Source organism: Oncorhynchus clarkii, chromosome 4, assembly GCF_045791955.1.
Source record: "Oncorhynchus clarkii lewisi isolate Uvic-CL-2024 chromosome 4, UVic_Ocla_1.0, whole genome shotgun sequence".
Classification (NCBI taxonomy): Eukaryota; Metazoa; Chordata; class Actinopteri; order Salmoniformes; family Salmonidae; genus Oncorhynchus; species Oncorhynchus clarkii.
Window position 1 is genome coordinate 20,941,437 of NC_092150.1, and position 27,687 is coordinate 20,969,123.

The 27,687-nt window shown below is 43.6% G+C and overlaps 1 protein-coding gene across 2 annotated transcripts; it reads right to left on the minus strand.

Annotated features, from left to right (window-relative positions):
* Nucleotides 1-387: 387 nt before the first annotated feature.
* Nucleotides 388-27,664, minus strand: LOC139406580 (unconventional myosin-If-like). Of its 2 annotated transcripts, XM_071149317.1 has the most exons (28): nucleotides 27,438-27,664; nucleotides 21,482-21,613; nucleotides 20,617-20,706; nucleotides 18,664-18,758; nucleotides 17,911-17,998; nucleotides 17,380-17,469; nucleotides 16,213-16,344; nucleotides 15,838-15,972; nucleotides 11,626-11,758; nucleotides 11,247-11,443; nucleotides 11,069-11,149; nucleotides 10,863-10,949; nucleotides 10,670-10,756; nucleotides 7,900-8,067; nucleotides 7,675-7,760; nucleotides 6,364-6,445; nucleotides 6,133-6,239; nucleotides 5,841-5,939; nucleotides 5,547-5,691; nucleotides 5,271-5,385; nucleotides 4,607-4,776; nucleotides 4,324-4,469; nucleotides 3,927-4,073; nucleotides 3,657-3,805; nucleotides 3,423-3,485; nucleotides 3,034-3,232; nucleotides 2,736-2,911; nucleotides 388-1,029 (listed from the first exon to the last, which is right to left on the minus strand). In XM_071149317.1, the coding sequence occupies exons 1-28, from the start codon at nucleotides 27,438-27,440 to the stop codon at nucleotides 953-955; spliced, it is 3,279 nt and encodes a 1,092-aa protein (XP_071005418.1). In that variant the 5' UTR covers nucleotides 27,441-27,664; the 3' UTR covers nucleotides 388-952. The 2 variants fall into 2 exon arrangements, with proteins under 2 accessions (XP_071005418.1, XP_071005419.1); XM_071149318.1 differs by lacking the exons at nucleotides 20,617-20,706; nucleotides 21,482-21,613 and having other exon boundaries at nucleotides 716-1,029; nucleotides 27,438-27,550.
* Between the last annotated feature and the right edge of the window lie 23 nt (nucleotides 27,665-27,687).

Consider the following 27,687-nt stretch of genomic DNA (forward strand, 5'->3'; position numbering starts at 1 on the left):
CACCTGTCATTCACAACCACCTGTAGGAATCATTAGGCTTCCAATTCAAGGTGACACATCATTCATAGTCATAATGAAGACAGCATTCGTACAGGTTTACGACACTTCGAACAAGGATGCATTCTAGGGTTCATCACACATCGCTAACATGATGTAAGAATGAGGTGGTCTTAAAGCATCAAGTTAAATTTAGTTACACATGATGCCAATGATGATGCAAACAGTGTATCAATCAATTACTTTTATAGAAAATATTTCTTTATTGTGACCACTGTCACTGGGCACAAAATATAAATTCTCTGTTAATTTGTTAATTTCAAGTTATTTTACAACAGTTATAAAAGAAGTCCATAAACTAGTTTTGTAATGAATCCAACAAAGCAGAAAGAAGCTTATAACACCAAAGACTCATGTATATTATCATACATCAGTCAACCTTTTATTTTCAGAGCATTTGCAAGAGTTGAAGACATGGAAATGGTGCAACAGTACCTCCTACTGGTTGCTTACGAGTAGTATTTACTTGAATAGAAAATATGGACTTTTGGGAGGATTTTACATCGACACTTGATGGCCCTACATTTGATATCACAAAAAAAAATGTATGTGCATAAAATCATTGCATCTTCTTTTGCGTTAGCACCTCAAAGCTTTGCATCAAAGTCCTCTTTGTGAAACTGGAATTAGGCCCAGTTAAATCAGTTATGGCTGACAATATAACATAAATGAAAAATAAAAAAGGCACAGTCTTCTGTTTCAGATAGCTTTTCAACATGTTTCTTTCTCTGTACTGATATTGTTGTGCAGATAATACAAAGCACTGGTGTCAACATGACGATCCTGTTGAAACGCTTGTGAATCAGATATTACTGTTTGGCTCACATGCAATTCACCAATGCTTTACAGTGGATCGTTATGCCATACAACTTTTCGGGCACAGAACAGGCAGTCATCAGATTTTCTCCACATAGTTCCCAGGGAAGAGTCCCTCCTTGCCACGAAACCTGCCCCTCCACCAGCCTGATGCATCTGCAAGGGAAAGGTAACCTTTCAGCAATGGTGTTCTGGTGCCAAACATTACAGCAGTGGTGTACTAGTGCCAAGCATTACAGCAGTGGTGTACTAGTGCCAAGCATTACAGCAGTGGTGTACTAGTGCCAAACATTACAGCAGTGGTGTACTAGTGCCAAGCATTACAGCAGTGGTGTACTAGTGCCAAGCATTACAGCAGTGGTGTACTAGTGCCAAGTATTACAGCAGTGGGTTACTAGTGCCAAGCATTACAGCAGTGGTGTACTAGTGCCAAGCATTACAGCAGTGGTGTACTAGTGCCAAGCATTACAGCAGTGGTGTACTAGTGCCAAACATTACAGCAGTGGTGTACTAGTGCCAAGCATTACAGCAGTGGTGTACCTGTGCCAAGCATTACAGCAATGGTGTACTAGTGCCAAGCATTACAGCAGTGTTGTTCTAGTGCCAAGCATTACAGCAGTGGTGTACCTGTGCCAAGCATTACAGCAATGGTGTACTACTGCCAAGCATTACAGCAGTGGTGTACCTGTGCCAAGCATCACAGCAGTGGTGTACTAGTGCCAAGCATTACAGCAGTGGTGTACTAGTGCCAAGCATTACAGCAGGGGTGTACTAGTGCCAAGCATTGCAGCAGTGGTGTACTAGTGCCACGCATTACAGCAGTGGTGTACTAGTGCCAAGCATTACAGCAATGGTGTACTAGTGCCAAACATTACAGCAGTGGTGTACTAGTGCCAAGCATTACAGCAGTGGTGTACTAGTGCCAAACATTACAGCAGTGGTGTACTAGTGCCAAGCATTACAGCAGTGGTGCACCTGTGCCAAGCATTACAGCAATGGTGTACTAGTGCCAAGCATTACAGCAGTGTTGTTCTAGTGCCAAGCATTACAGCAGTGGTGTACTATTGCCAAGCATTACAGCAGTGGTGTACCTGTGCCAAGCATTACAGCAATGGTGTACTACTGCCAAGCATTACAGCAGTGGTGTACCTGTGCCAAGCATTACAGCAGTGGTGTACCTGTGCCAAACATTACAGCAGTGGTGTACTACTGCCAAGCATTACAGCAGTGGTGTACCTGTGCCAAGCATTACAGCAGTGGTGTACTAGTGCTAAGCATTACAGCAGTGGTGTACCTGTGCCAAGCATTACAGCAGTGGTGTACTAGTGCCAAGCATTACAGCAGTGGTGTTCTAGTGCCAAGCATTACAGCAGTGGTGTACCTGTGCCAAGCATTACGGCAGTGGTGTACTAGTGCCAAGCATTACGGCAGTGGTGTACCTGTGCCAAGCATTACAGCAGTGGTGTACTAGTGCCAAGCATTACGGCAGTGGTGTACTAGTGCCAAGCATTACAGCAGCGGTGTACTAGTGCCAAGCATTACAGCAGCGGTGTACTAGTGCCAAGCATTACAGCAGTGGTGTACTAGTGCCAAGCATTACAGCAGTGGTGTACTAGTGCCAAACATTACAGCAGTGGTGTACTAGTGCCAAACATTACAGCAGTGGTGTACTAGTGCCAAACATTACAGCAGTGGTGTACTAGTGCCAAACATTACAGCAGTGGTGTACTAGTGCCAAGCGTAAAACACCCCAGTTGGTGCTCTAGTCTCCTCTTTCTTCCCCTTTCCTTTGTTCCAAATGGACAGTTTCTTTTTTCACAAATAAACAATTGAGTACTCTTCTATTGATTCCCAACGTGTACCTTCATTGAGCAGGTCGATGACATCATTGGCGTCGAAGCTGAGCTCATCAGTGTCCTGGCCAGCGTACTGGTACAACGCCCGGCAACGTGGGCTCATTGGGCGGGGCTGGGCCTTGGACCGGCTGGATGGGGCCGGGGGCGGCCGCTGGCTGCTGATACTCCTCCTCCTCTGCATTCTGAAGAGAGGTATAAAGGGATGAGATATACTGGGAGAGAGATGAGAGCTCAAGTTCTATCCTTTACTTTAGATAGTATATTTTTGTGAATGCCCAATGTATGCTCAGTTTATTCAGCTCACCCAGACACGCCCTGGTCAGGTACGTTGAGGAAGTCCAGGTTCCCCTGTTGAGTCTGAGTCTGAGCCGGGCCTCGTCTGGGATTCTGGGAGCCCAGTTTGGGGAGGACGGCGCTGGGGGGGCGGTTCTGTTTCTGGGCGTTATAGGTGTGCTGCTGGGGCGGTGGAGCACCTCTACCTCTGGGTGCACCATTCTGGGACCCTAGTCAAAGAAGAGGAACAGAGATACAAGGTAAACACAAGACAGACATACAGTACATCCATTCATACACTAATAATTCAACATAATTATCATGGTGGTGGTACACAGTAGTAAGGATTGCAAGTCCATGTTCATGCAGTGATTGTTGCCGATGACGTAGGAACATGTCTGAACAGATTCATGAGTTTACCTCTACTGGGAGGCTGACTCCTGCCGCCTGCACGGATCTGTAGCGCTCCCTTCTTGGTGGGCTCTGACAAAATAAACATGTTGAGTTTTAAAGGATGACGTATTAGGAAAAATAATATATGTTATATATCAAGTCAGCCTGAGTATTCTATAGATATACACGTCCATCTGTATCTTCAGTATGTCTCTCTCTTTTCTCCTTCTGCATGTGCTTCTCTCTCTTCCTGTTACTCACTGGAGGTCTTGGGCAGGCCATCTCCCACCGTGATGGTGAGGGTCTTTCCAGTTGGTTTGATCTCTGCCAGGTCCCCCTGTCCCCTCTGGAACACCACAACACGGGTGCCCCCTCCTCCCCAGCCCTCCTTCTTCACCCGGAACTCCAGCCTACAGAGAACCACAACGGCGGATGATTTTACTAGATGCTTTTATCCAAAGTTAATCCAATCCACTAAACCATGAAGTCATACAGCAAGGATTTCGCTATCCATCATGTGTGTAGTCCTACCTGTCATTAAAGGAGAGAGACAGCTTGTTCTTGGTCACCTCTTCATAGCGCTTACAGAGCAAGCTTAGGAACTCAGTCTTGAAGTTGGACTCTAGCAGACTATCATACTGAGTCTCATGCACGATGAAGAAATCATCCTGTCTCATACTACAGGGAGAGGGAGAAATATATACATTTAGAGTTTTACGGGATTGGCATTGGTAGAAGAAGTGTCATACCCACACAGGCGGGTGATATAATTGCACAATGCAGAGTTTAAAAAGATCCTGTGTTATCAGTTCCTGTTTAATCATTAACCACACTAACCACAAAAACTCCCATTAACACTGCCTGGAGATGACATCACACTGCACTGTTACATGCTGATCTAACTTCAGCAGTGAGAAAAAAGCTTTACCTGAGAGAGATTGAGTGGATACTCTCAAACTCCAGCTTCCTTTTTAACACCTCCTTTATCTGTCCCTTCTCTGGCCCCTTCTTCACCTTCTCTCTGCCTATGAGGTAGATGCCTTTGGGAGACAGAATGAGGTCCCTCTTGATGGACTGGAGAGAGAGATAATGGAAGAGAGTGAGTGGGTATAAATGGAAGAAGTAAGAAGTCAACCCCATGCTGTGCTGTTAACTCCGGCGTTGGCTCGGTTTTCCTCACCACTCTGTGGTGGAGGAAGTGGTATGCTCACCTTGAACCTGCGGTCAAACTTGTTGACAGAGTCTGCGAAGTCGACTCGCTCTCTCTTGGCCAGGAACTGTCTGAGCTCAGGTCTCTGCTCCAGTCCCAGATAGTCTCCTACAAAGTTCCTGTTGATGCTGTTCCTCCTCCGCTCCTTAGAGTTATACAGGATGTCTGAAGCTGGGGACAACATGGGAGAGAGAGTTCCTGGGAACGTTAAGACCCTCTGAGGGCATATTCATTGCTGTATATCCAAATTGATTTATGTATAATCATTTTTCTTTCTTGTTCCATCCCCACACTTCTCCAGGTGTCACACCCTGACCATAGAGAGCTGTTTATTTTCTATGTTGGTTAGGTCGGGGTGTGATTAAGGGTGGGTTATCTAGGTGAATTGTATATCTATGTTGGCCTGGTATGGTTCCCAATCAGAGGCAGCTGTTTATCGTTGTCTCTGATTGGGGATCATATTTAGGTAGCCATTTCCCCATTGTACTTTGTGGGATCTTGTCTATGTATTGTGAGCATTATTATAGCTTCACGTTTCATTTGTTCGCTTTGTTGTTTTGTTCTTTGAAGTTTTCTATTCCAAAATAAAGGATGGAAACATACCACGCTGCATCTTGGTCTGCTCCTTATGAGGAACGTGACACCAGGATCATTGACACACTCACCATCTTCCCTCATCTGTTCATATTTCCGCCTGGCGATGTACTTCCTCCAGGCCTTCTGGATGGTCCTGGCAAACGTGTCGAATTTCCTCTCCCGCATCTCCTCCAATAGGAAGAGCTAGAGGAGACGGAGGGAAGAGGGAATGCTTAGATCAAATAAACTATTTTCTGCACACCTTTTAATACACTTAATTTATTCACCCTTAAACCCGGGAGGTCCCATTGAGATGAATGAAACAGCACTTTTCCCAGGGAGAACTACAGTATATGGGCCCCTACCGACTCTGGGGCCTTGACAAAGACCTTGGAGCGTCCCATCTGGTACTGGTCTGTGTCCATGTTGACAGAGCGGAGGAGATGCAGGACCCCCTGCTGCTCTCCCCCCCGCCAGCACGGCCACGTCTCTGCCGTCAGGATGGCGTACCTGTAGGCCAAACACAGTGAGTCAGGTACTGGGTAGAGCATACAGTAGACTCTCCATCCCCCCACACACACTGAGAGGACACCCAGCAGACACTGAACGACACCCAGCAGACACTGAAGGACACACACCTAAGAGTAAGTAAGACTCACCTCTGTAGGAACTTATTGAAGACTCTGCGGTAGGCGTAGCCGGCTCGACGTACACGGATATTCTCCCGCAGCCCAAGGTACTCCACCTGATGCTTCGCCCTAAACACACACACACACACACACACACACACACACACACACACACACACACACACACACACACACACAGGTTCAATATCACCTATGTTTGAATGTTCCAAACTAGAGAATTATAGCACCTGAATTCTTCTGAAATCCCTAAATAATCTGCTATTGTATATGATGTCTGTTAGGGGGTGTTATAGGGACACACCGACTCTCTTCCCAGTCCTTGGGTCTCTTAGTCTCGTTGGGTTTGATACATCGGATATAGTGGGGGGTGCACTTCATCAACGTGTTCACCAGATCATTGGCTTGTTTCTGCAGAGAGAACATAAGGGATGGATGTACCACCACGTACTGATAAGCTGAAATCTTTGGGAGTGCTGTTACACTCAGCCACTGAACCATAGTTCTGGTACAGTAGTAGAGTGGGGACTGTTACCTTGATCTTACAGCTAGCAGTGGTGGGCCTGCTCTTCTTGTCTGTGTTGAGGTTTTCAGGGAAGAGGCTGCGGATGAAGGCACTGTGGGGACAAGATGGAGGATCATATTGAATTGCTTTTCACATTAAGTTAGGCTTGCAAGCATTTGAACTAGGTAGCCTATGAAAACAAAAACTAAAAGTGTACTGAATGGCAGAGTCATGAAAGAGAGGAGGATGGCATTGGGATTCAATTTTTTGTTTTTCACTTGCGCGAGCAAGCACGCACACACAGAAATCAGTACCATGGACAGCCACATGATATTTTGCAACATTGATTGGGACTACATTGTTTTTGTTATCTTTAAATTAGTTTTCAATGCATTTCATTTAACTCTGTGGTTCTAAATCAGTAGTTGTTTAGTAAACTGTTCAAAACATTAACTTGCTTGACAGTACTACAGGCAATATACAGTAACTGTCTGTTAATGCAATACTTGCTTTGTGGACTTCACCGGACAGATGTTGCTGTCCGGTTTTGTGATTAAACAAATGTATGTGCAGTTGAATTTATTCGGCCACTGTGTGACTGTTGTCTTTTTGTTGTTACGGCCTTATTGTATATCACGGTGGCGTATAAACGAATAGGTTATAGAGCAAACAACACAAATATGAAATATCTAGCTAGATAAAAACTAAAAGCTTCCAGCAAAGGTCAGCACCTTCAGTTCTGAGTTCCGACACCTGTCAGATGGTAGTGTAACATCTGAAGCTTGGAACGTCATCGTCAGGTGGTGTAGTTACTTTGTTACAAGCATCGCTACGTTGTGTCGAAACAGAAGTGCTTCGAAAACTGCATCGGAGTGCCGGAGCTCCGGTATCAATCGTCCCATCACTAGGGAGCAATAATAAATATTCTGTTGCACTCTTCAGTTGGCTCCTCTTTCCTATATTAAGAGGCTTGAAAAATTATTATTGTGATATAATGTTTATGTCATTGAGAAATTTGGCCATAGAATCAATGACCGAAAAAAATACGTATTTTCAATGTCTGTATAATATGTATTTTTGACGTCCGGAAAATACATATTTTCACCTTTCATTCAGCACCTAAAATGCACCTGATTTCAACATCAGGAAAATACTGTACGTATTTTCAACGTCCAGAGAATGTGTATTATCGACGTGAAGAAAATATGCATTTTCACCATTCGTTCAGCACATAAAATGAACCTGACATCCAAGTCTGGAAAAGAGGTCTAAAAGATGTCTTTCAACGTCATTTTGCTTACTGGGATGTGTCAGTTCAGGTAAAGATAGAGGAATACATACTGTTCGCTGCTCTGCATGAGTTCAATAAGGTCAGTAAAAAGCACATCCCGGTTTCTCTCACAGAAGCCGTTTATTTCGTAGGAGACCTGAGGTGACAGATAATACATTATGTGTAAGTCTTAAAATTCACAGCAACCTTCACACCTTACCCATATGTCTACCCACATGGAGTGTTTACTTAAATCAGTTTTGAGTTTAAAACTCTTGTCTTCTCCTGGTACTCACCTTGCCTGCATAGTGGTGGATGACGAAGCCCGAGTTCCAGCTGTTGAAGTGTTCGTGTGTGCCCACCGCCGCCGAGAGCTTCTGGAGCAGGGTGCCGTCTGCCCCCTCACCCTTGGCATGCATGGTGGCACACACATCATCCAGCACACTCATGATGCCTGGCGGGTTCTGGAGGGGAGGGATTGTTAGACATTTAGAGTGGTAGCCACTAATAGAATATACAGACACATCCAAATTGATTGGCACCATTGATAAAGTTTAGCAAAAAAGACTGTATAATATAAATAATACAAATACTGAGCTACGGTGAGCTCCAAAAGTATTGGGACAGTGACAATAGTGCTGTTGTTTTCCCATATTCCTACTCTACAAACTTTTTGGATGCATTTGCTGTTTGTTTTGGTTGTGTTTCAGATCCTGGGGTCACCAAGTCTCCAAATCTACAGTAGACGACACCTCCATGCCAATAGGCTAATTGGATTGAAACCGGGTGCTATGGTCAGATGAGACGAAAATAGAGCTCTTTGACACACACACCAGTGGTGTTTGGTCTTGATAGAAGGATGCATATGCAGTAAATAACCTCATACCTACTGTAAAATATGCTGGTGGATCTTTGATGTTATGGGGATCATGAACTCTACCAAGTACCAGGACATTTTAGCCAAAAACCTGGTTGCCTCTGCCAGGAACCTTAAACTTGACCTTCCAGCAAGACAATGCACCCAAGCAACATCAAAATCCACGAAGAAGTTGTTAATTGAACATAAAATCAACATTTCGCAATGGCCATCTCAGTCTATGGACTTGAACCCCATTGAAAACCTGTGGTTTATATTGAAAAGGCCAGTCCATAAGCACAGACCGAAAGATATCAAGGATCTGGAAATATTCTGTGTGGAGGAATGGTCTAAGATCCCCCCCAATGTGATCTTCAATCTCATAAAATATTATAGGAAAAGGCTACATCCGCGTAAAGGGGAGGTTTGCACAAAGTATTGAAAACAAAAATGTTGACACCTATCTTTTTAAAAATGTTTGTATCACTTGTTAAACTAAATATTTTTATTTGAGCATTTATTAGTATAAAATCATTATTTACAGTACCAGTCAAAAGTTTGGACACACCTACTCATTCAAGGGTTTTTCTTTATTTTTATTATGTTCTACATTGTAGAATAATAGTGAAGATATCAAAACTATGAAATAACACTTTTGGAATTATGTAGTAACCAAAAAAGTGTAAAACAAATACAAATATATTTTATATTTGAAATTCTTCAAAGTAGCTACTCTTTGCCTTGATGACAGCTTTGCACATTATTGGCATTCTCTCAACCAGCTTCATGAGGTAGTCAACTGGAATGCATTTCAATTAACAGGTGTGCCTTGTAAAAATGTATTTCCTTCTTAATGCATTTGAGCCAATCAGTTGTGTTGTGACAAGGTAGGGGTGGTATACAGAAGATAGCCCTATTTGGTAAAAGACCAAGTCTATATTATGGCAAGAACAGCTCAAATAAGCAAAGAGAAACGGTCGTCCATCATTACTTTAAGACATGAAGATCAGTCAATATGGAACATTTCAAGAACTTTTAAAGTTTTTTCAACTGCAGTCACAAAAACCATCAAGCGCTATGATGAAACTGGCTCTCATGAGGACCGCCACAGGAAAGGAAGACCCAGAGTTACCTACGCTGCAGAGGATAAGTTCATTAGAGTTAACTACACCTCAGATTGCAGCCCAAATAAATGCTTCACAGTGTTCAAGTAACAGACATCTCAACATCAACTGTTCAGAGGAGACTGCGTGAATCAGGCCTTCATGGTCGAATTGTTACAATGAAACCACTTCTAAAGGGCAACAATAATAATAAGAGACTTGCTTGGGCAAAGAAACACAAGCGATGGACATTAGACGGGTGGAAATCTGTCCTTTGGTCTGATGAGTCCAAATTTGAGATTTTTGGTTCCAACCGCTGTGTCTTTGTGAGACGCGGAGTAGGTGAACGGATGATGATGTGTGGTTCCACATGTGTGGTTCCCACTGTGAAGCATGGAAGAGGTGGTGTGATGGTGTGGGGGTGCTTTACTGGTGACACTATCTATGATTTATTTAGAATTCAAGGCACACTTAACCAGCATGGCTTCCACAGCATTCTGCAACGATATGCCATCCCATCTAGTTTGTGCTTAGTGGGACTATCATTTGTTTTTCAACAGGACAATGACCCACCACACCTCCAGGCTGTATAAGGGCTATTTGACCAAGAAGGAGAGTGATGGAATGCTGCATCAGATGACCTGACCTCAACCCAATTGAGATGGTTTGGGATGAGTTGAACCGCAGAGTGAAAGAAAAGCAGCAAAAGAATGCTGAGCATATGTGGGAACTCCTTCAAGACTGTTGGAAAAGCATTCCAGGTGAATCTGGTTAAGAGAATGCCAAGAGTGTGCAAAACTGTCATAAAAGCAAAGGGTGGCAACTTTGAAGAATCTCAAATATAAAAGATATTTTGATTTGTTGAACTTTTTTTTTGATACTACATGATTCCGTGTGTGCTATTTCATAGTTTTGATGTCTTCTCTATTATTCTACAATGTAGAAAATAGGAAAAATAAAGAAAAACCCTTGAATGAGTGGGGTTGACCAAACTTTGACTGGTACTGTATTTGATAGTCTTTTTTGCTCATCTTTATTAAGGGTGCCAATAATTTTGGATGTGACTGTAGACACAGTTGAGGAGATATTGTATAATTCTGAGCTTACCAACTTATTCTCAATGAGGTCACAGACAACCTTGTTGTTGAAATACTCAATTGGTGTCCACTTGATGCCTTCCTGAACATACTCTTCCTGGGAGAAACACAGGGAGATAGACAATGCCAATATAACTATTAAACAACATCCAAGACACCTCTTAAAGAAATGAAAAGTGTTGATGTTTGAGAGTGGTTTGTACCTGTTCAGCCTTCAGTGTCAACTCAATAAATATCTGCTGTAGCTTCTCGTTGACAAAGTTGATGCAGAATTGCTCAAACCCATTCCTCTGTCAGAGGAACACATCCAGGTTAGAGACAATGTTACAGCATATTATCATCATACCTGTGTTTTGCCTCGTTATCCCATCAGAGATGTACATTTCTATTGATTTAATATTTGATTTACCTGGAATATCTCAAAGCCATATATGTCAAGAACGCCGATGCTGTATTCTTCATGAGGTTTCTGTATGGCTTTGTTTATGGCCTGGTAGGGGGATAATTAGTTAGTATGAAACGGACGTGTCGTTACTGTATTTATGTCTCTGTGTGTATCATTGCAGTTTATAGTAGATGTCCCTAACCTCCACCAGGTAGTCAAAGAGCCGTGTGTAAAGGGCCTTAGCCAGGGCGTCGCGGGTGTAGGTGGCTTGTTCCTGGTTAAGAGTCACATCGATGGATTCAGACTTTCCACCCCACTTCGAGTCCATCTTTCTGCTGGTCAGTTTGTCTTGCAGACGTGTTGGGTCAACGCCCAGCAGATAGGCAGGGAAGGCAAGCACTGGGAGGGAGAAAATACAAACAGAACATAACACAACACATGACAAATATATACATTTGTCTACATAATGGCAAATTGCTTGAGCTACTATCCCCAATGTCTCCAATGTTTTTTTCCATCTTCACTGGGGACATTTACAAATGTATTATGCATGTTTGCGCATTCTCATGTCTCCCACTCACAGTCAGTGCTCTCCACCTTGCCATAGTTGCCTGCCTCTATGAAGCTGATGTTTCCAAGGTGCAGGATTCCTGCTATGATCTGCAGCGCCTGAGCCTGGTGGGCCACTGGGATCCCAATCACATGCATGGCTTCCTGTGGACAAAATACAACAGAGAGGCATTACTCCTGTTCCAGACAACACACAACAACATCTAGAATTGGGACTGAGGGAATATGATGGAAGAATACGCAGCAGAACAGTATATTTAGCAAATTATAAGCCTGTGTTACGAATATACACTATCGTTCAAAAGTTTGGGGTCACTTAGAAATGTCCTTGTTTTTTGTTTTTGTCCATTAAAATAACATCAAATTGATCATAAATAGAGTGCAAATAACAATTGTAGCTGGAAACAGCTGATTTTTAAATTAATATTTTTTTATTTAACCAGGCAAGTCAGTTAAGAACAAATTCTTATTTTACAATGACAGCCTACCAGGGAACAGTGGTTTAACTGCCTTGTTCAGGGACAGGACAACACATTTTTACCTTGTCAGCTCAGGGATTCGATCCAGCAACCTATCAGTTACTGGTCTAACGCTCAAACTACTAGGCTACCTGCCACCCCAATGTTTGTCTATGGAGATTGCATGGCTGTGTGCTCGATTTTATACACCTGTCAGCAACGGGTGTGGTAGCTCCGTTGCTGACAGGCGTATATCTACATAGGCATACAGAGGCCCATGATCAGCAAATCAAATCAAATCAAATGTATTTATAAAGCCCGTCTTACATCTGCTGTACAGAAACCCAGCCTTAAAACCCAAACAGCAAGCAATACAGGTGTAGAAGCACAGTGGCTAGGAAAAACTCCATAGAAAGGCCAGAACCTAGGAAGAAACCTAGAGAGGAACCAGGCTATGAGGGGTGGCCAGTGAGAGATTATAACAAAACATGGCCAAGATGTTCAAATGTTCATAGATGGCCAGCAGGGTCAAATAATAATAATCACAGTGGTTGAAGAGCAACCATCACTCCTGTGTTCCAATGGCACTTTGTGTTAGCTAATCCATGTTTATAATTTTAAAAGGCAAATTGATCATTGGAAAACCCTTTTTCAATTATGTTTGCATAGCTAAAAGCTGTTGTTCTGATTAAAGAAGCAATAAAACTGGCCTTCTTTATACTAGTTGATTAGTCAAATCAAGTCAAATCAAATCAAAGTTTATTTGTCACGTGTGCCGAATACAACAATACCTTACAGTGAAATGCTTACTTACAGGCTCTAACCAATAGTGCAAAAAAGGTATTAGGTGAACAATAGGTAAGTAAATAAATAAAAACAACAGTAAAAAGACAGTGAAAAACAGTTGCGAGGCTATAAAAGTAGTGAGGCTACATACAGACACCGGTTAGTCAGGCTGATTGAGGTAGAATGTACATGTAGATATGGTTAAAGTGACTATGCATATATGATGGACAGAGAGTAGCAGTAGCGTAAAATAGTTTTACATTTTTTATTTATTTTTTATTTCACCTTTATTTAACCAGGTAGGCTAGTTGAGAACAAGTTCTAATTTACAACTGCGACCTGGCCAAGATAAAGCATAGCAGTGTGAACAGATAACAACACAGAGTTACACATGGAGTAAACAATAAACAAGTCAATAACACAGTAGAAAAAAAGAAAGAGTCTATATACATTGTGTGCAAAAGGCATGAGGAGGTAGGCAAATAATTACAATTTAGCAGAGTGATAAACTATCAGATGGTCATGTGCAGGTAGAGATACTGGTGTGCAAAAGAGCAGAAAAGTAAATAAATAAAAACAGTATGGGGATGAGGTATTTGAATTGGGTGGGCTATTTACCGATGGACTATGTACAGCTGCAGCGATCGGTTAGCTGCTCAGATAGCAGATGTTTAAAGTTGGTGAGGGCGATAAAAGTCTCCAACTTAAGCGATTTTTGCAATTTGTTCCAGTCACAGGCAGCAGAAAACTGGAAGGAAAGGGGGCCAAATGAGGTGTTGGCTTTAGGGATGTTCAGTGAGATACACCTGCTGGAGCGTGTGCTACGGGTGGGTGTTGCCATTGTGACCAGTGAACTGAGATAAGGCGGAGCTTTACCTAGCATGGACTTGTAGATGACCTGGAGCCAGTGGATCTGGCGACGAATACGTAGCGAGGGCCAGCCGACTAGAGCATACAGGTCGCAGTGGTGGGTGGTATAAGGTGCTTTAGTAACAAAACAGATGGCACTGTGATAAACTGCATCCAGTTTGCTGAGTAGAGTATTGGAAGCTATTTTGTAGATGACATCGCCGAAGTCGAGGATCGGTAGGATAGTCAGTTTTACTAGGGTTTGGCGGCGTGAGTGAAGGAGGCTTTGTTGCGAAATAGAAAGCCGATTCTAGATTTGATTTTAGATTGGAGATGTTTGATATGAGTATGGAAGGAGAGTTTGCAGTCTAGCCAGAGAAATGAAGGCTATTCCATGCGATAAATTGGCAAGAAACAACTGAAGATCTCGTACAACACTGTGTACTACTCCCTTCACAGAACAGCGCAAACTGGCACTAACCAGAATAGAAAGAGGAGCGGGAGGCTGATAAGAGAATTACGTTCTCCAGGTACATCACCCAATTTAATGATATTACCCTCAGTCTGCAAACCAGAATTTGTAAGATCCTGGTTGATTGAAACAGACGGAGGCCCAGCTAAAATAGTCAAAAAGGTTTATTCACGGAACGTTCTGAAGTCAAGAATACAAAACAATTCATTTTATACTGACTTCTCACGCCCACACATTCACACAGCCATGCGCACACACACACACACAAACAGGTGCACATACACACATTACCCACACACACATGCACACGAACAGACGCACACACATGTCCTGCTACGCACACACAGTCTGTCTCACTACTCAACCGACAGAGATAGTGACCTTGTCCTTGAGACGTACTCCCTGTTCTCTCCCAAATCTCTAGTCAGGTCGGCACCAAGCTTAGACAGTCTGTGTTTAAAATACCATAAAGACATGTTTTACCCTAATTCTGACTAGGACTACACATTTATTGATTATGATTTTATACATTGTAATCAATTCCATACAATTATATGTTTCAGGGCGGAATATTCTAATCATTCAATTAACAGACAATTCTCACCTATCAGAGGCCCCGGTGCACAACTGAGCAAGAGGACAAGTACATTAGAGTGTCTAGTTTGAGAAACAGACAAATCCTCAACTGGCAGCTTCATTAAATAGTACCCGCAAAACACCAGTCTTAACGTCAACAGTGAAGAGGCGACTCCGGGATGCTGGCCTTCTAGGCAGAGTTGCAAAGAAAAACCCATATCTCATATTGGCCAATAGAAATACAAGATTGAGATGGACAAAAGAACACAGACACTGGACAGAGGAAGATTGGAAAAAAGTGTTACGGACAGGTGAATCTAAGTTTGAGGTGTTCGGATCACAAAGAAGAACATTCGTGAGACGCAGTGCTTGATGCCATCTGTCTAGCATGGTGGAGGCAATGTGATGGTCTGGGGGTGCTTTGATGGTGGTAAAGTGGGAGATTTGTACAGGGTAAAAGGGATCTTGAAGAAGGAAGGCTATCACTCCATTTTGCATCGCCATGCCATACCCTGTGGATGGTGCTTAATTGGAGACAATTTCCTCCTACAACAGGACAATGACCCAAAGCACAGCTCCAAACTATGCAATAACTATTTAGGGAAGAAGCAGTCAGCTGGTATTCGGTCTATAATGGAGTGGCCAGCACAGTCACCGGATCTCAACCCTATTGAGCTGCTGTGGGAGCAGCTTGACCGTATGATACGTAAGAACTGCCCATCAAGTCAATCCAACTTGTGGGAGGTGCTTCAGGAAGCATGGGGTGACATCTCTTCAGATTACCTCAACAAATTGTCAACTAGAATGCCAAAGGTCTGCAAGGCTGTAATTGCTGCAAATGGAGGATTCTTTGACGAAGCAAAGGTTGAAGGACACAAGTATTATTTAAATTAAAAATCATTATTTATAACTTTGTCAACGTCTTTACTATGTTTACTATGTATGTTTTCATGGAAAACAAGGACATTTTTAAGTGATCCCAAACTTTTGACCGGTAGTGTAAACCGGAATGGTCATTTTGCTCCCAGTGCTTCTGTGAATAAAGTGTACTATATGTTTTAATCCCTGATGGAGTAAAGTACCATTGTCTCCTGAAAGTCCTTGCTGTCGTTGGTTCCGTCCACTTTGTATGTCCCTGACTGGTTCAGGTAGTAGTAGTAGTCTGGAGTCATGATGCCCAGGGCTTCTTTCTGCTGGGGGTTGGCTCCCTCTATTAGCTAAATACAACAGTTCAGGTAAATACAACTGAATGAACATTAATTACACATCAACAATTTACACCCAGTTATGAAATACCACAGAACCGTTAATGTGCTCAAGGGTGAGAAGGTCATTCACATTGTGCAACAGTTGTACGAAAGGCCAATAGGAGGGGGACATCTCCCCTAAAGATGGGTAGTGAGAGAGTCATTGTGGTTAGCTGTGTTAGTGCTGGCCTAGCTCAGGGCCTGACTGACCTGGTAGTAGACGTGGAAGTTCCTCTCGTTCTCGTTCTGGCTCACCACCCTCGACTTCTCAAGGAGGAAGTTGGAGATTTTACCACCGTCCGGCTCTCCTCCTCTGCTAAACTGAATCTCAAAGTACTTACCCTGTTAGATCAGAACCCACCCACAAAAAAACATATAACTCAAGTTAGACATGGTTCATCGTTATGACTTGAGGGTTGTGGTTTGGAGAGGGGATATAGCCCTAGTATGGACTGGGAAAATGAGAGCATCAGAGCAGTGACACAATCTGTGGTTAACTCCCTAAAAAGATATTTGTATGTAAATAACATAAACGTGTAGGAAGGATATTTAGCCTTTAAAGGGAAAATCGATATTTTCGTATTTTTTCCATTAGTTTTTCATTCGTGCATTTTGCATCATCATGATGATGAGGCCGGTGACACTTTGCTTCTTGAAAGTCCAATATCTTAAGAACCTGGCATCTGACATGCAAAACACTGCTTGATTGCTGACATGCAAAACACAAGACTGTATCAACAGTAGACTAACGAAAACAACATCAAAATATAGTTTTTGAGTGGATTTTCCTTTTAAGACAACCACTGATGGGTACATTTTTGGTTACATTACTTTACTAGACAGCTGTTAACCCCACCCAGGATTTCACCTCAGTTCGAGATTCTCAAGCTCTTTGATCTCATTGTGTTGCTCTTCCGTAATAGAGGCCTGCAGTACGCACAGCACAGCACCTCAGAGGCAGGAAACCCCAGAGGTGACAGGCACTCATTTACAAAGCCTGCTCTGTTGCATGTGGATGTGGCTAGGAACTGACAATAACTTCTCAGGGTTACAGCAGTAGAGAAAGGGGAGAGGTTGAAAGGTGACTATTGCATACTGCTTCTGTGGTTATATAGTCTGCAGAATCCAGATCATCTCTGGTAGAGCACAGGAAAAACAACAACCTCACAGTGTATTGGCTATAAGAATAGGTAGCCGGTGACTAACAGACCCGTTAGAGTTCCGGGGAAATAGTTGCAGAAATGAAAAGTTTACAGTATCAGTCTTGCTTTCATAGGCCACACCCAGTGTCTGGAAAAGAGAAGGAAGTACAAGATGAGGAGGATAGAAAGAGAAATAATGGGAAAGGGAAGGCTGATTGCTGTACGTATCACTCACAAAGCGGCTGGAGTTGTTGTTGCGGACAGTCTTGGCATTGCCGAAGGCCTCCAGTAGAGGATTGGACTGGAGGATGATGTCCTTCACATGCTGAGAACAACATACGGAGAAACATCACAACACAGCACTTCAGAGTCTCCATCACAGTCATTAGCAATTGCAATGTTAATATTTGTTTTATGAATGGTAATGATGTTAATATTTGTTTTATGAATGGTAATGATGTTAATAGTTGTTTTATGAATGGTAATGATGTTAATAGTTGTTTTATGAATGGTAATGATGTTAATAGTTGTTTTATGAATGGTAATGATGTTAATAGTTGTTTTATGAATGGCAATGATGTTAATAGTTGTTTTATGAATGGCAATGATGTTAATAGTTGTTTTATGAATGGTAATGATGTTAATAGTTGTTTTATGAATGGCAATGATGTTAATAGTTGTTTTATGAATGGTAATGATGTTAATAGTTGTTTTATGAATGGTAATAATGTTAATAGTTGTTTTATGAATGGTAATATGCTAATACCTGCACTTTATCACCTCCTCCTGATACTTTGGAGATGTAACCCATAATGTACTTGGCAGCCACAGTCTTCCCAGCTCCACTCTCCCCGCTGGCACAACACACACATAACACACAGACATATTAGAGGCAATGTCAAATACTTTGTGTGAAACATTTTGGAAAGGTTAACTATGTCTGCACATGCAATTCACAGTTACATTTTTGGTATAAAGGAAATGAAACACTGATTCTTTGGTAGTTCACTGATTCTTTGGTAGTTCACTGATTCTTTGGTAGTTCACTGATTCTTTGGTAGTTCACTGATTCTTTGGTAGTTCACTAATTCTTTGGTAGTTCACTGATTCTTTGGTAGTTCACTGATTCTTTGGTAGTTCACTGATTCTTTGGTATAAAGGAAATGAAACACTGATTATTTGGTAGTTTTGAGAAAAGCAGTGAAAGTTGGCCTCAGTGAGCTTGGGTGGAATGACACACATGAGAAGGCCTAAGGCAGTGTTTCCCAACCCTGGTCCTCCAGTACCCCCAACAGCACACATTTTTATTGTAACCATGGACAAGCAGACCTGATTCAACTTGTCAACTAATCATCAAGCCCTCAATGAGTTGAATGAGGTGTGTTTGTCAAGGGCTACAATGAAACTGTGTACTGCTGGGGGTCCTGGGGGACCAGGGTTGGGAAACATCGGCCTAAGGTGTGTAAGACAGAGGCACAGAGAAGCACTAGGCCTACATCCTGCCTTCCAGAAGACACACCTGATAATAACACACTGGTTCTCCTGATCAATCATCATGTTCCTGTACATGTTATCAGTCAGGGCGTAGATGTGGGGAGGGTTTTCATACTGGGCCTTTACAGGTAGAGAGATGGAAAGGAAGAGATAGAGAGAGAGAGAGAGAGAGAGAGAGAGAGGGAGAGCGAGAGAGAGGGAGGGAGAGCGAGAGAGAGAGAGAGAGAGAGAGACAGCGAGAGAGAGGGAGGGAGAGAGAGAGAGAGAGAGAGAGAGAGAGGGAGAGAGAGAGAGACAGCGAGAGAGAGGGAGGGAGAGCGAGAGAGAGAGAGAGAGAGGGAGAGAGAGAGAGAGAGAGAGAGAGACAGCGAGAGAGAGGGAGGGAGAGAGAGAGAGAGACAGCAAGAGAGAGGGAGGGAGAGAGAGAGAGAGAGAGAGAGAGAGAGAGAGAGAGAGGGAGAGAGAGAGAAAGAGAGACAGTGAGAGAGAGAGAGAGAGAGAGAGAGAGAGAGAGAGAGAGAGAGAGAGAGAGAGAGAGAGAGAGAGAGAGAGGGAGAGAGAGAGAAAGAGAGACAGTGAGAGAGAGAGAGAGAGAGAGAGAGAGAGAGAGAGAGAGAGAGAGAGAGAGAGAGAGAGAGAGAGAGAGAAAGAGAGACAGTGAGACAGTGAGAGAGAGAGGGAGAGAGAGAAGAAATGAGAGAGAAAAGAGCAAAAGAGTGGGAGTTAAATGTACACTGAAAAAAATATAAACGGAACATGTAAAGTGTTGGTCATGTTTCCTGAGCTGAAAAAAAAATCCCAGAAATGTTCCATACGCACAAAAAGCTTATTTCTCTCAAATGTTGTGCACAAATTTGTTTACATCTCTGTTAGTGAGTATTTATACTTTGCCAAGATAATTCACCCACCTGAAAGGTGTGGCATATCAAGAAGCTGATTAAACAGCATGATCATTACGCAGATGCAGCTTGTGCTGGTGACAATAAAAGGCCACTCTAAAATGTGCAGTTTTGTCACACACCACAATGCCACAGATTTCTTAAGTTTTGAGGGAGCGTGCAATTGGCATGCTGACTGCAGGAATGTACACCAGAGCTGTAGCTAGAAAATGTAATATTAATTTCTTTACCATGAGCTGCCTCCAACGTTGTTTTAGAGAACTTGGCAGTACCTCCAATCGGCCTCACAATCGCAGACCACGTGTATGGCATTGTGTGGGCGAGCGGTTTGCTGATGTCAACGTTGTGAACAGAGTGCCCCATGGTGGCGGTGGGGTTATGGTATGGGCAGACATAAATTACGGACAACGAACACAATTGCATTTTATCGATGGCAATTTGAATGCACAAAGATACTGTGATGAGATCCTGAGACCCATTGTCGTGCCATTCCTCCGCAGTCGTCAACTCATGTTTCGGCATGATAATGCACGGCCCCATATTGCAAGGATCTGTACACAATTCCACAAAGCTGAAAATGTCCTTGTTCTTCCTGCATACTCACCAGACCTGTCACCCATTGAGCATGTTTGGGATGCTCTGGATCTACGTGTACAACGGCGTGTTCCAGTAACTTCACACAGCCATTGAAGAGGAGTGGGACAACATTCCACAGGCCACAATCAACAGCCTGATGAACTCTATGTGAAGTAGATTGTGTTGCGCTTCATGAGGCAAATGGGGGTCACACCAGATACTAACTGGTTTTCTGATCAACGCCCCTACTTCTTTTTTTAAGGTATCTGTCATCAACAGATGCATATCTGTATTCCCAGTCATGTGAAATCCATAGATTAGGGCCTAATGAATTTATTTGAATTGACTGATTTCCTCACATGAACTGTACCTCAGTGAATCTTAGAAACTATTGCGTGTTGCATTTATATTGCTGTTCAGTGTACAGCTACTAAGGTAAATAAGGAAATGAATGGGCATATTAAGGCCAAAGTAAACATTGAAGAATAGGATGGTTTACTCACAGCCCCTTGGTAGAGTTCAATTTCCCGGTCAGTGAAATAGGGCATCTGTTTGAAAGGGTTCACTGATATCAACACAGAGCCAATATAGGTCTGCACATGACTGTCAAGGAATAGGGAGGGTGTTTCTGGTGAAATCATGTAATATTGAAACAATCACAGGGACATTTTTTATGATGATATCAACCTTCCAAAAAGAAAAATATCCCAAACCCTAGTTTCATCCAGACTGGATAATCATAAAAATATATTTTTAAACACAAAGTAGGACGTACATGCCTAATGCCCAGTAAAAAGTGTCCTACAAATAGGGAAGTTTGCTGTTGAGTCACACAGTGAATTTAAAAGAGGAACAGTGCAGTCCTACTATTGCAGACATAGATGTGTGTCTGCTGTGTGAAAATGTGTGCTAGGGGGATGACTGAGGCAAGAATGGTATGTTTGTTATTGTGTTGTTGTTATTGTGTTGTTGTTATTGTGTTGTTGCTAACGTGTCAATAGGAGTATCATCTATGGTCACATGTGACACAGACTGGAAGGACCTACATGTATGCTATTGGTCAGTGATATGACCACAATGATGTTTAATCTGAAATCTATCTACATGGTATAAATTCCTTTGTAAGATGTTTTGTTTGTGTGCATGTGTGTGTGCGTGTACGTGTGCCTATATATATCCGTCTGATAGAGTGTGTGTGGGGGCAGGTCATGTTTTCACAGTGTACTTCCCCTCCTATTTTTAGCTTTCACTGAAGAGACATTTAAAGAAACAAGAACAGAAACAGTAAAATACCCATCTCTTCACAGAAAAATTTGTTTTTGTGAGAAGTGGTACAGGAACTCTCTAACAATCAATCCAACAGGATACAAAGATGAAGTCATCCATGAATCTCTTCTTCAAGTTTTCCACAATGGCGTCTTCGCTGATCTTGGACAGCAGCACCATGTCGTCCACACCGCTCTGCTTGACATTCTGACTCTGCCAGTGGTACTTACTGCCCTGCAGGAGAGCACGGTTAGGGTTAGGGAATGCACATCATTTTATTTGGAATTGAGACAGAGAAAAGCAGAGGTAGGTCTGTAGAGAACCTAGTTCTTACTGAATATGAGGTATTCTGAGAGGGTATCTACAACAGAAGACAGGGTATAGAAAACCAGAGGAAGCATGGGCCTACTGTAATTGGAAGGCACCAGCAGACATCAGAGAGAAGTGTCTCAGCAGCAGGGTATCTCTGTGTGTAACCCTGTCATTAAGAATGTGACTAACTGTGGTTATCAGTTCAAGAAGCTGAGGACAGTTACCAGGCAACGAGCAGTAGATGAGGTAAGCCGTATGCCGGTTTGGCCATCTCTGTAAACTACTGCTTCCCACTTTAATCTGCCAGAGTGATAACCATTAGTTATGGTATCTGTTGAATATAGATGCTACCTATAGGAGTCTGTGGAATGGGAGGGCACTCAGTTTAAAGTACACCCTTGGGCCATGGTTTGGGGATTTCTTTACTCAAAATGAATCTGGTGCATTGTAAAGTAATGGTCAATTAAAGGACTACCTTTACATGTTCTACACTCAACCCATGCCCTTGATATGATGATCACTGTCACCACGTAGTGCAGAGAGCTTCCTGACCACAGTTGAGGTGGCCCAGGTTTGGCCAAAGATGTTGTATTACACTGTATGACATGGTCCTGGCCTTGTTTGGGTTCCCAACACCAGTTTGATTTGATGTGTGGTGGAACCTGAAAGGAGGTCTAACATGGTTACTGTGATCTGAGTTTAACCAGCTGATGATAACTTTGGAGGAGAACGTTTTAATACATCTGTATATTTCAACCAAAATGAGTCAGTCAACTCTCTGTCCAATTAATCAATGATATTCAATTATCAGTAAGATACCATGTACAGTAGATACTGTAAGAAAACCAGCAGTACTTCAGTCCTCAAGGGCGGTAATGGAATAGCTCTGTTGTAAAGATTCATTCCAACTTTTCATGTGAACAACCTGATTTATAAGGCTGTTTGTTTGTCACACATATCACAACAAATCCATAAATAATCTGCTCGGCTCGAAAACAGCCGGGTAAAACCAGAGTTCTGACTGCGCAATTTTTTATTCTTCTTGCTGTCGCTCTCTCTCTCTAACACTCTCCCTCTCTCTCTCCCTCTCTCTCCATCTCTCTCTCTCACACTCTCCCTCTCTCTCTCCCTCTCTCTCCATCTCTCTCTCTCTCACACTCTCCCTCTCTCTCCCTCTCTCACACTCTCTCCCTCTCTCTCTCTCACACTCTCCCTCTCTCTCCCTCTCTCACACTCTCCCTCTCTCCATCTCTCTTTCTCTCTCTCTCTCCATCTCTCTCTCTCTCTCCATCTCTCTCTCTCTCTCCATCTCTCTCTCATACTCTCCCTCTCTCTCTCTCCCTCTCTCTCTCCATCTCTCTCTCATACTCTCCCTCTCTCTCCCTCTCTCACACTCTCCCTCTCTCTCTCCCTCTCTCGCCCTCTCTCTTTCCATCTCTCTCTCATACTCTCCCTCTCTCTCCCTCTCTCACACTCTCCCTCTCTCTCTCACTCTCTCTCTCCCTCTCCCTCTCTCACACTCTCTCTCTCTCACACTCTCCATCTCTCTCTCCATCTCTCCCTCTCTCTCCCTCTCTCTCTCCATCTCTCTCTCTCACACTCTCCCTCTCTCTCTCTCCATCTCTCTCTCATACTCTCCCTCTCTCTCTCTCACACTCTCCCTCTCTCCATCTCTCTCTCTCCATCTCTCTCTCATACTCTCCCTCTCCCTCTCTCATACTCTCCCTCTCTCTCTCTCCATCTCTCTCTCATACTCTCCCTCTCTCTCTCTCTCCATCTCTCTCTCACACTCTCCCTCTCTCTCTCCATCTCTCTCTCATACTCTCCCTCTCTCTCCCTCTCTCTCTCTCCATCTCTCTCTCATACTCTCCCTCTCTCTCTCTTACACTCTCCCTCTCTCTCTCCATCTCTCTCTCATACTCTCTCTCTCTCTCCCTCTCTCTCTCTCTCCATCTCTCTCTCACACTCTCCATCTCTCTCTCCCTCTCTCTCCATCTCTCTCTCATACTCTCCCTCTCTCTCTCCATCTCTCTCTCATACTCTCCCTCTCTCTCCATCTCTCTCTCATACTCTCCCTCTCTCTCCCCTCTCTGTCCCTCTCCCTCTCTCACACTCTCCCTATCTCTCTCACTCTCCCTCTCTCCCTCTCTCTCCCTCTCTCTCTCCCTCTCTCACACTCTCCCTCTCCCTCACACTCTCCCTCTCTCACACTCTCCCTCTCTCCCTCTCTCTCTCTCTCTCTCTCTCTCTCTCTCTCTCTCTCTCACTCTCCCTCTCTCGCTCACACTCTCCCTCTCTCTCACACTCTCCCTCTCTCTCTCTCTCTCTCTCCCTCTCACCTTGTTTTTACATACAAAATCAGATTATCCATTTGTTTGATATTTAAACTGTACAAAACACTCAAATAAGTCAGCGACAATAAGACAGTGATTAGGTTAGACAGAGGCAGAGAAAAAAGTTTCAATTGATCTACAGTATCTCAGCTCTTTACCTAACATTAGGTGGTACCATAGTCATAACCACAAGTCTGAGGATGTGCTGATAAAATGGTGGACATGGTGGACAAAAGCCAAAAGCTTAAAATAGCTAATTTCTGATGTGATTTTTGATGAAGTGATAAGTTAAAAAATGGCTCACTTTCTACTGTGCAGTGTTAGACCTGAGAGATGCTTTGTGCTACTACTGTATTATATTCATCATCCCTGTCACTACTGTCAGCCTGTCGCCTGTCGCAGAGAAAGACAAGGCATCAAAAATAAATCCAACAATGAAAACTTAGTAAATTTGGCTAATTACGTTATCTTCAAAAATCTGTTGTGTTTGGGCATCCAGTTAGGGGCCGGATCTGTGCTTGGTAGTATGAGGAGGAAGTATTGTGATTTAGGGGCAGGATCTGTGCTTGGTAGTGTGAGGAGGAAGTATTGTGATTTAGGGGCCGGATCTGTGCTTGGTAGTGTGAGGAGGAAGTATTGTGATTTAGGGGCAGGATCTGTGCTTGGTAGTGTGAGGAGGAAGTATTGTGATTTAGGGGCCAGATCTGTGCTTGGTAGTGTGAGGAGGAAGTATTGTGATTTAGGGGCCGGATCTGTGCTTGGTAGTGTGAGGAGGAAGTATTGTGATTTAGGGGCAGGATCTGTGCTTGGTAGTGTGAGGAGGAAGTATTGCGATTTAGGGGCAGGATCTGTGCTTGGTAGTGTGAGGAGGAAGTATTGTGATTTAGGGGCAGGATCTGTGCTTGGGAGTGTGAGGAGGAAGTATTGTGATTTAGGGGCAGGATCTGTGCTTGGGAGTGTGAGGAGGAAGTATTGTGATTTAGGGGCAGGATCTGTGCTTGGTAGTGTGAGGAGGAAGTATTGTGATTTAGGGGCCGGATCTGTGCTTGGTAGTGTGAGGAGGAAGTATTGCGATTTAGGGGCAGGATCTGTGCTTGGTAGTGTGAGGAGGAAGTATTGCGATTTAGGGGCAGGATCTGTGCTTGGTAGTGTGAGGAGGAAGTATTGTGATTTAGGGGCAGGATCTGTGCTTGGGAGTGTGAGGAGGAAGTATTGTGATTTAGGGGCAGGATCTGTGCTTGGTAGTGTGAGGAGGAAGTATTGTGATTTAGGGGCAGGATCTGTGCTTGGTAGTGTGAGGAGGAAGTATTGTGATTTAGGGGCAGGATCTGTGCTTGGGAGTGTGAGGAGGAAGTATTGCGATTTAGGGGCAGGATCTGTGCTTGGTAGTGTGAGGAGGAAGTATTGTGATTTAGGGGCAGGATCTGTGCTTGGGAGTGTGAGGAGGAAGTATTGTGATTTAGGGGCAGGATCTGTGCTTGGTAGTGTGAGGAGGAAGTATTGTGATTTAGGGGCAGGATCTGTGCTTGGTAGTGTGAGGAGGAAGTATTGTGATTTAGGGGCAGGATCTGTGCTTGGGAGTGTGAGGAGGAAGTATTGTGATTTATGGGCAGGATCTGTGCTTGGGAGTGTGAGGAGGAAGTATTGTGATTTAGGGGCAGGATCTGTGCTTGGGAGTGTGAGGAGGAAGTATTGTGATTTGGGGGCAGGATCTGTGCTTGGTAGTGTGAGGAGGAAGTATTGCGATTTAGGGGCAGGATCTGTGCTTGGGAGTGTGAGGAGTAAGTATTGTGATTTAGGGGCAGGATCTGTGCTTTGGAGTGTGAGGAGGAAGTATTGTGATTTAGGGGCAGGATCTGTGCTTGGTAGTGTGAGGAGGAAGTATTGTGATTTAGGGGCAGGATCTGTGCTTGGGAGTGTGAGGAGGAAGTATTGTGATTTATGGGCAGGATCTGTGCTTGGGAGTGTGAGGAGGAAGTATTGTGATTTATGGGCAGGATCTGTGCTTGAGAGTGTGAGGAGGAAGTATTGTGATTTAGGGGCAGGTTCTGTGCTTGGGAGTGTGAGGAGGAAGTATTGTGATTTGGGGGCAGGATCTGTGCTTAGTAGTGTGAGGAGGAAGTATTGCGATTTAGGGGCAGGATCTGTGCTTGGGAGTGTGAGGAGGAAGTATTGTGATTTGGGGGCAGGATCTGTGCTTAGTAGTGTGAGGAGGAAGTATTGTGATTTATGGGCAGGATCTGTGCTTGGGAGTGTGAGGAGGAAGTATTGTGATTTAGGGGCAGGTTCTGTGCTTGGGAGTGTGAGGAGGAAGTATTGTGATTTGGGGGCAGGATCTGTGCTTAGTAGTGTGAGGAGGAAGTATTGCGATTTAGGGGCAGGATCTGTGCTTGGTAGTGTGAGGAGGAAGCATTGCGATTTAGGGGCAGGATCTGTGCTTGGTAGTGTGAGGAGGAAGTATTGTGATTTAGGGGCAGGATCTGTGCTTGGTAGTGTGAGGAGGAAGTATTGCGATTTAGGGGCAGGATCTGTGCTTGGGAGTGTGAGGAGGAAGTATTGCGATAGAAACCAAAGGCCCATCTGTCTCTCTGCCAGGGCTGCTGCACTTCCCCTCTAACGCCTCGCCACTGCATCTTGCAAAACCCTCTCGACTTTACAACACGCCTCTGCTGCAGTCCCTCCTTACACCCCTGCGGTTAGACCTTACCCAGCTCCTCAGGAACAATAGACACATCTACTGCTCCTTTTCACATTTGATAGGACAGTTTTGAATGTTTTTGATCTTGTACTTTTTCTCTCATGTCGTGTTTAAAGTCATGAGAAACCAATCTCTGGTTATGAATAGCACACACTCTTACTGAAATGTGAGGATATATCTATCCCTCTAGTGTAGGAATGCTCACTAAAACCTAGGTGGACACGAGCAGGGCTTGTCAGTCAAAGGAGGAAAGGAAACCATCTTCTCCATTTAAGGAGTTACATTCTCTACTACTTAACGTCCACTACCCCCTGTTTTGCAGCTTCTTTTGTATGATAGTTGTTGAAAAGAGCGATAGAACATAGAAGTTATCTATTTTCCTTTCATCATCTTGACATATCTTTACCATTTCACTTTATGCCCTCTTCCATTCATTGTGTAAGAATGGAACAGGTTTAAATCTCAGTCAGACACCATTGAACATCACTGTGCTTCAACATCTGTTCTAAGTCAGCAGTTGCCAGGCTTCAAAGTGCCAGCTTCAGGGTAGAATGTGAGACTTCACTGTACAGCTGTGTCAAGTGACCTCAACTTAACATATAAGGCCGTGTTTTCAGTAAGTCTGTGAGAGAGGAAAACTCAGCATATAGCTGTAGAGAATATACAAGCCCTAGTGAGAGTCCGCATCAGTCTAAATGAGTGTGAGGTGTGTTACCATCGTGCCAGCGTTGTGTGTGCTTCTCTCTTCCTGCGGTCCTGCCTCAGCTGTCCAAAGTCCAGAGTATGTGTGTGTGTGTCGGTAATCCCACACTAGACCCTCACAGCACAGCCATCACAGTCAGGAAGTCTCCAGCACACACAGTCAGTCAGAGAGACACCAAGAAGACTTCAACATCCACAGCGTTCAAATCTACTTCCTCATACACAGACCTAGAGCGAAACAAGAACTGATCTCTGCCTCAGAG

What these genes read in the sequence shown, in the direction of transcription:
- LOC139406580 (XM_071149317.1), bottom strand. An exon ending in TGACACTGAAGGCTGAACAG is followed by an intron (nt 10,757 to 10,862) that starts GTACAAACCACT and finishes TGTTTCTCCCAG; the next exon opens with GAAGAGTATGTTCAGGAAGG. An exon ending in GAGTCAGCCTCCCAGTAGAG is followed by an intron (nt 3,233 to 3,422) that starts GTAAACTCATGA and finishes TTCTTTGACTAG; the next exon opens with GGTCCCAGAATGGTGCACCC.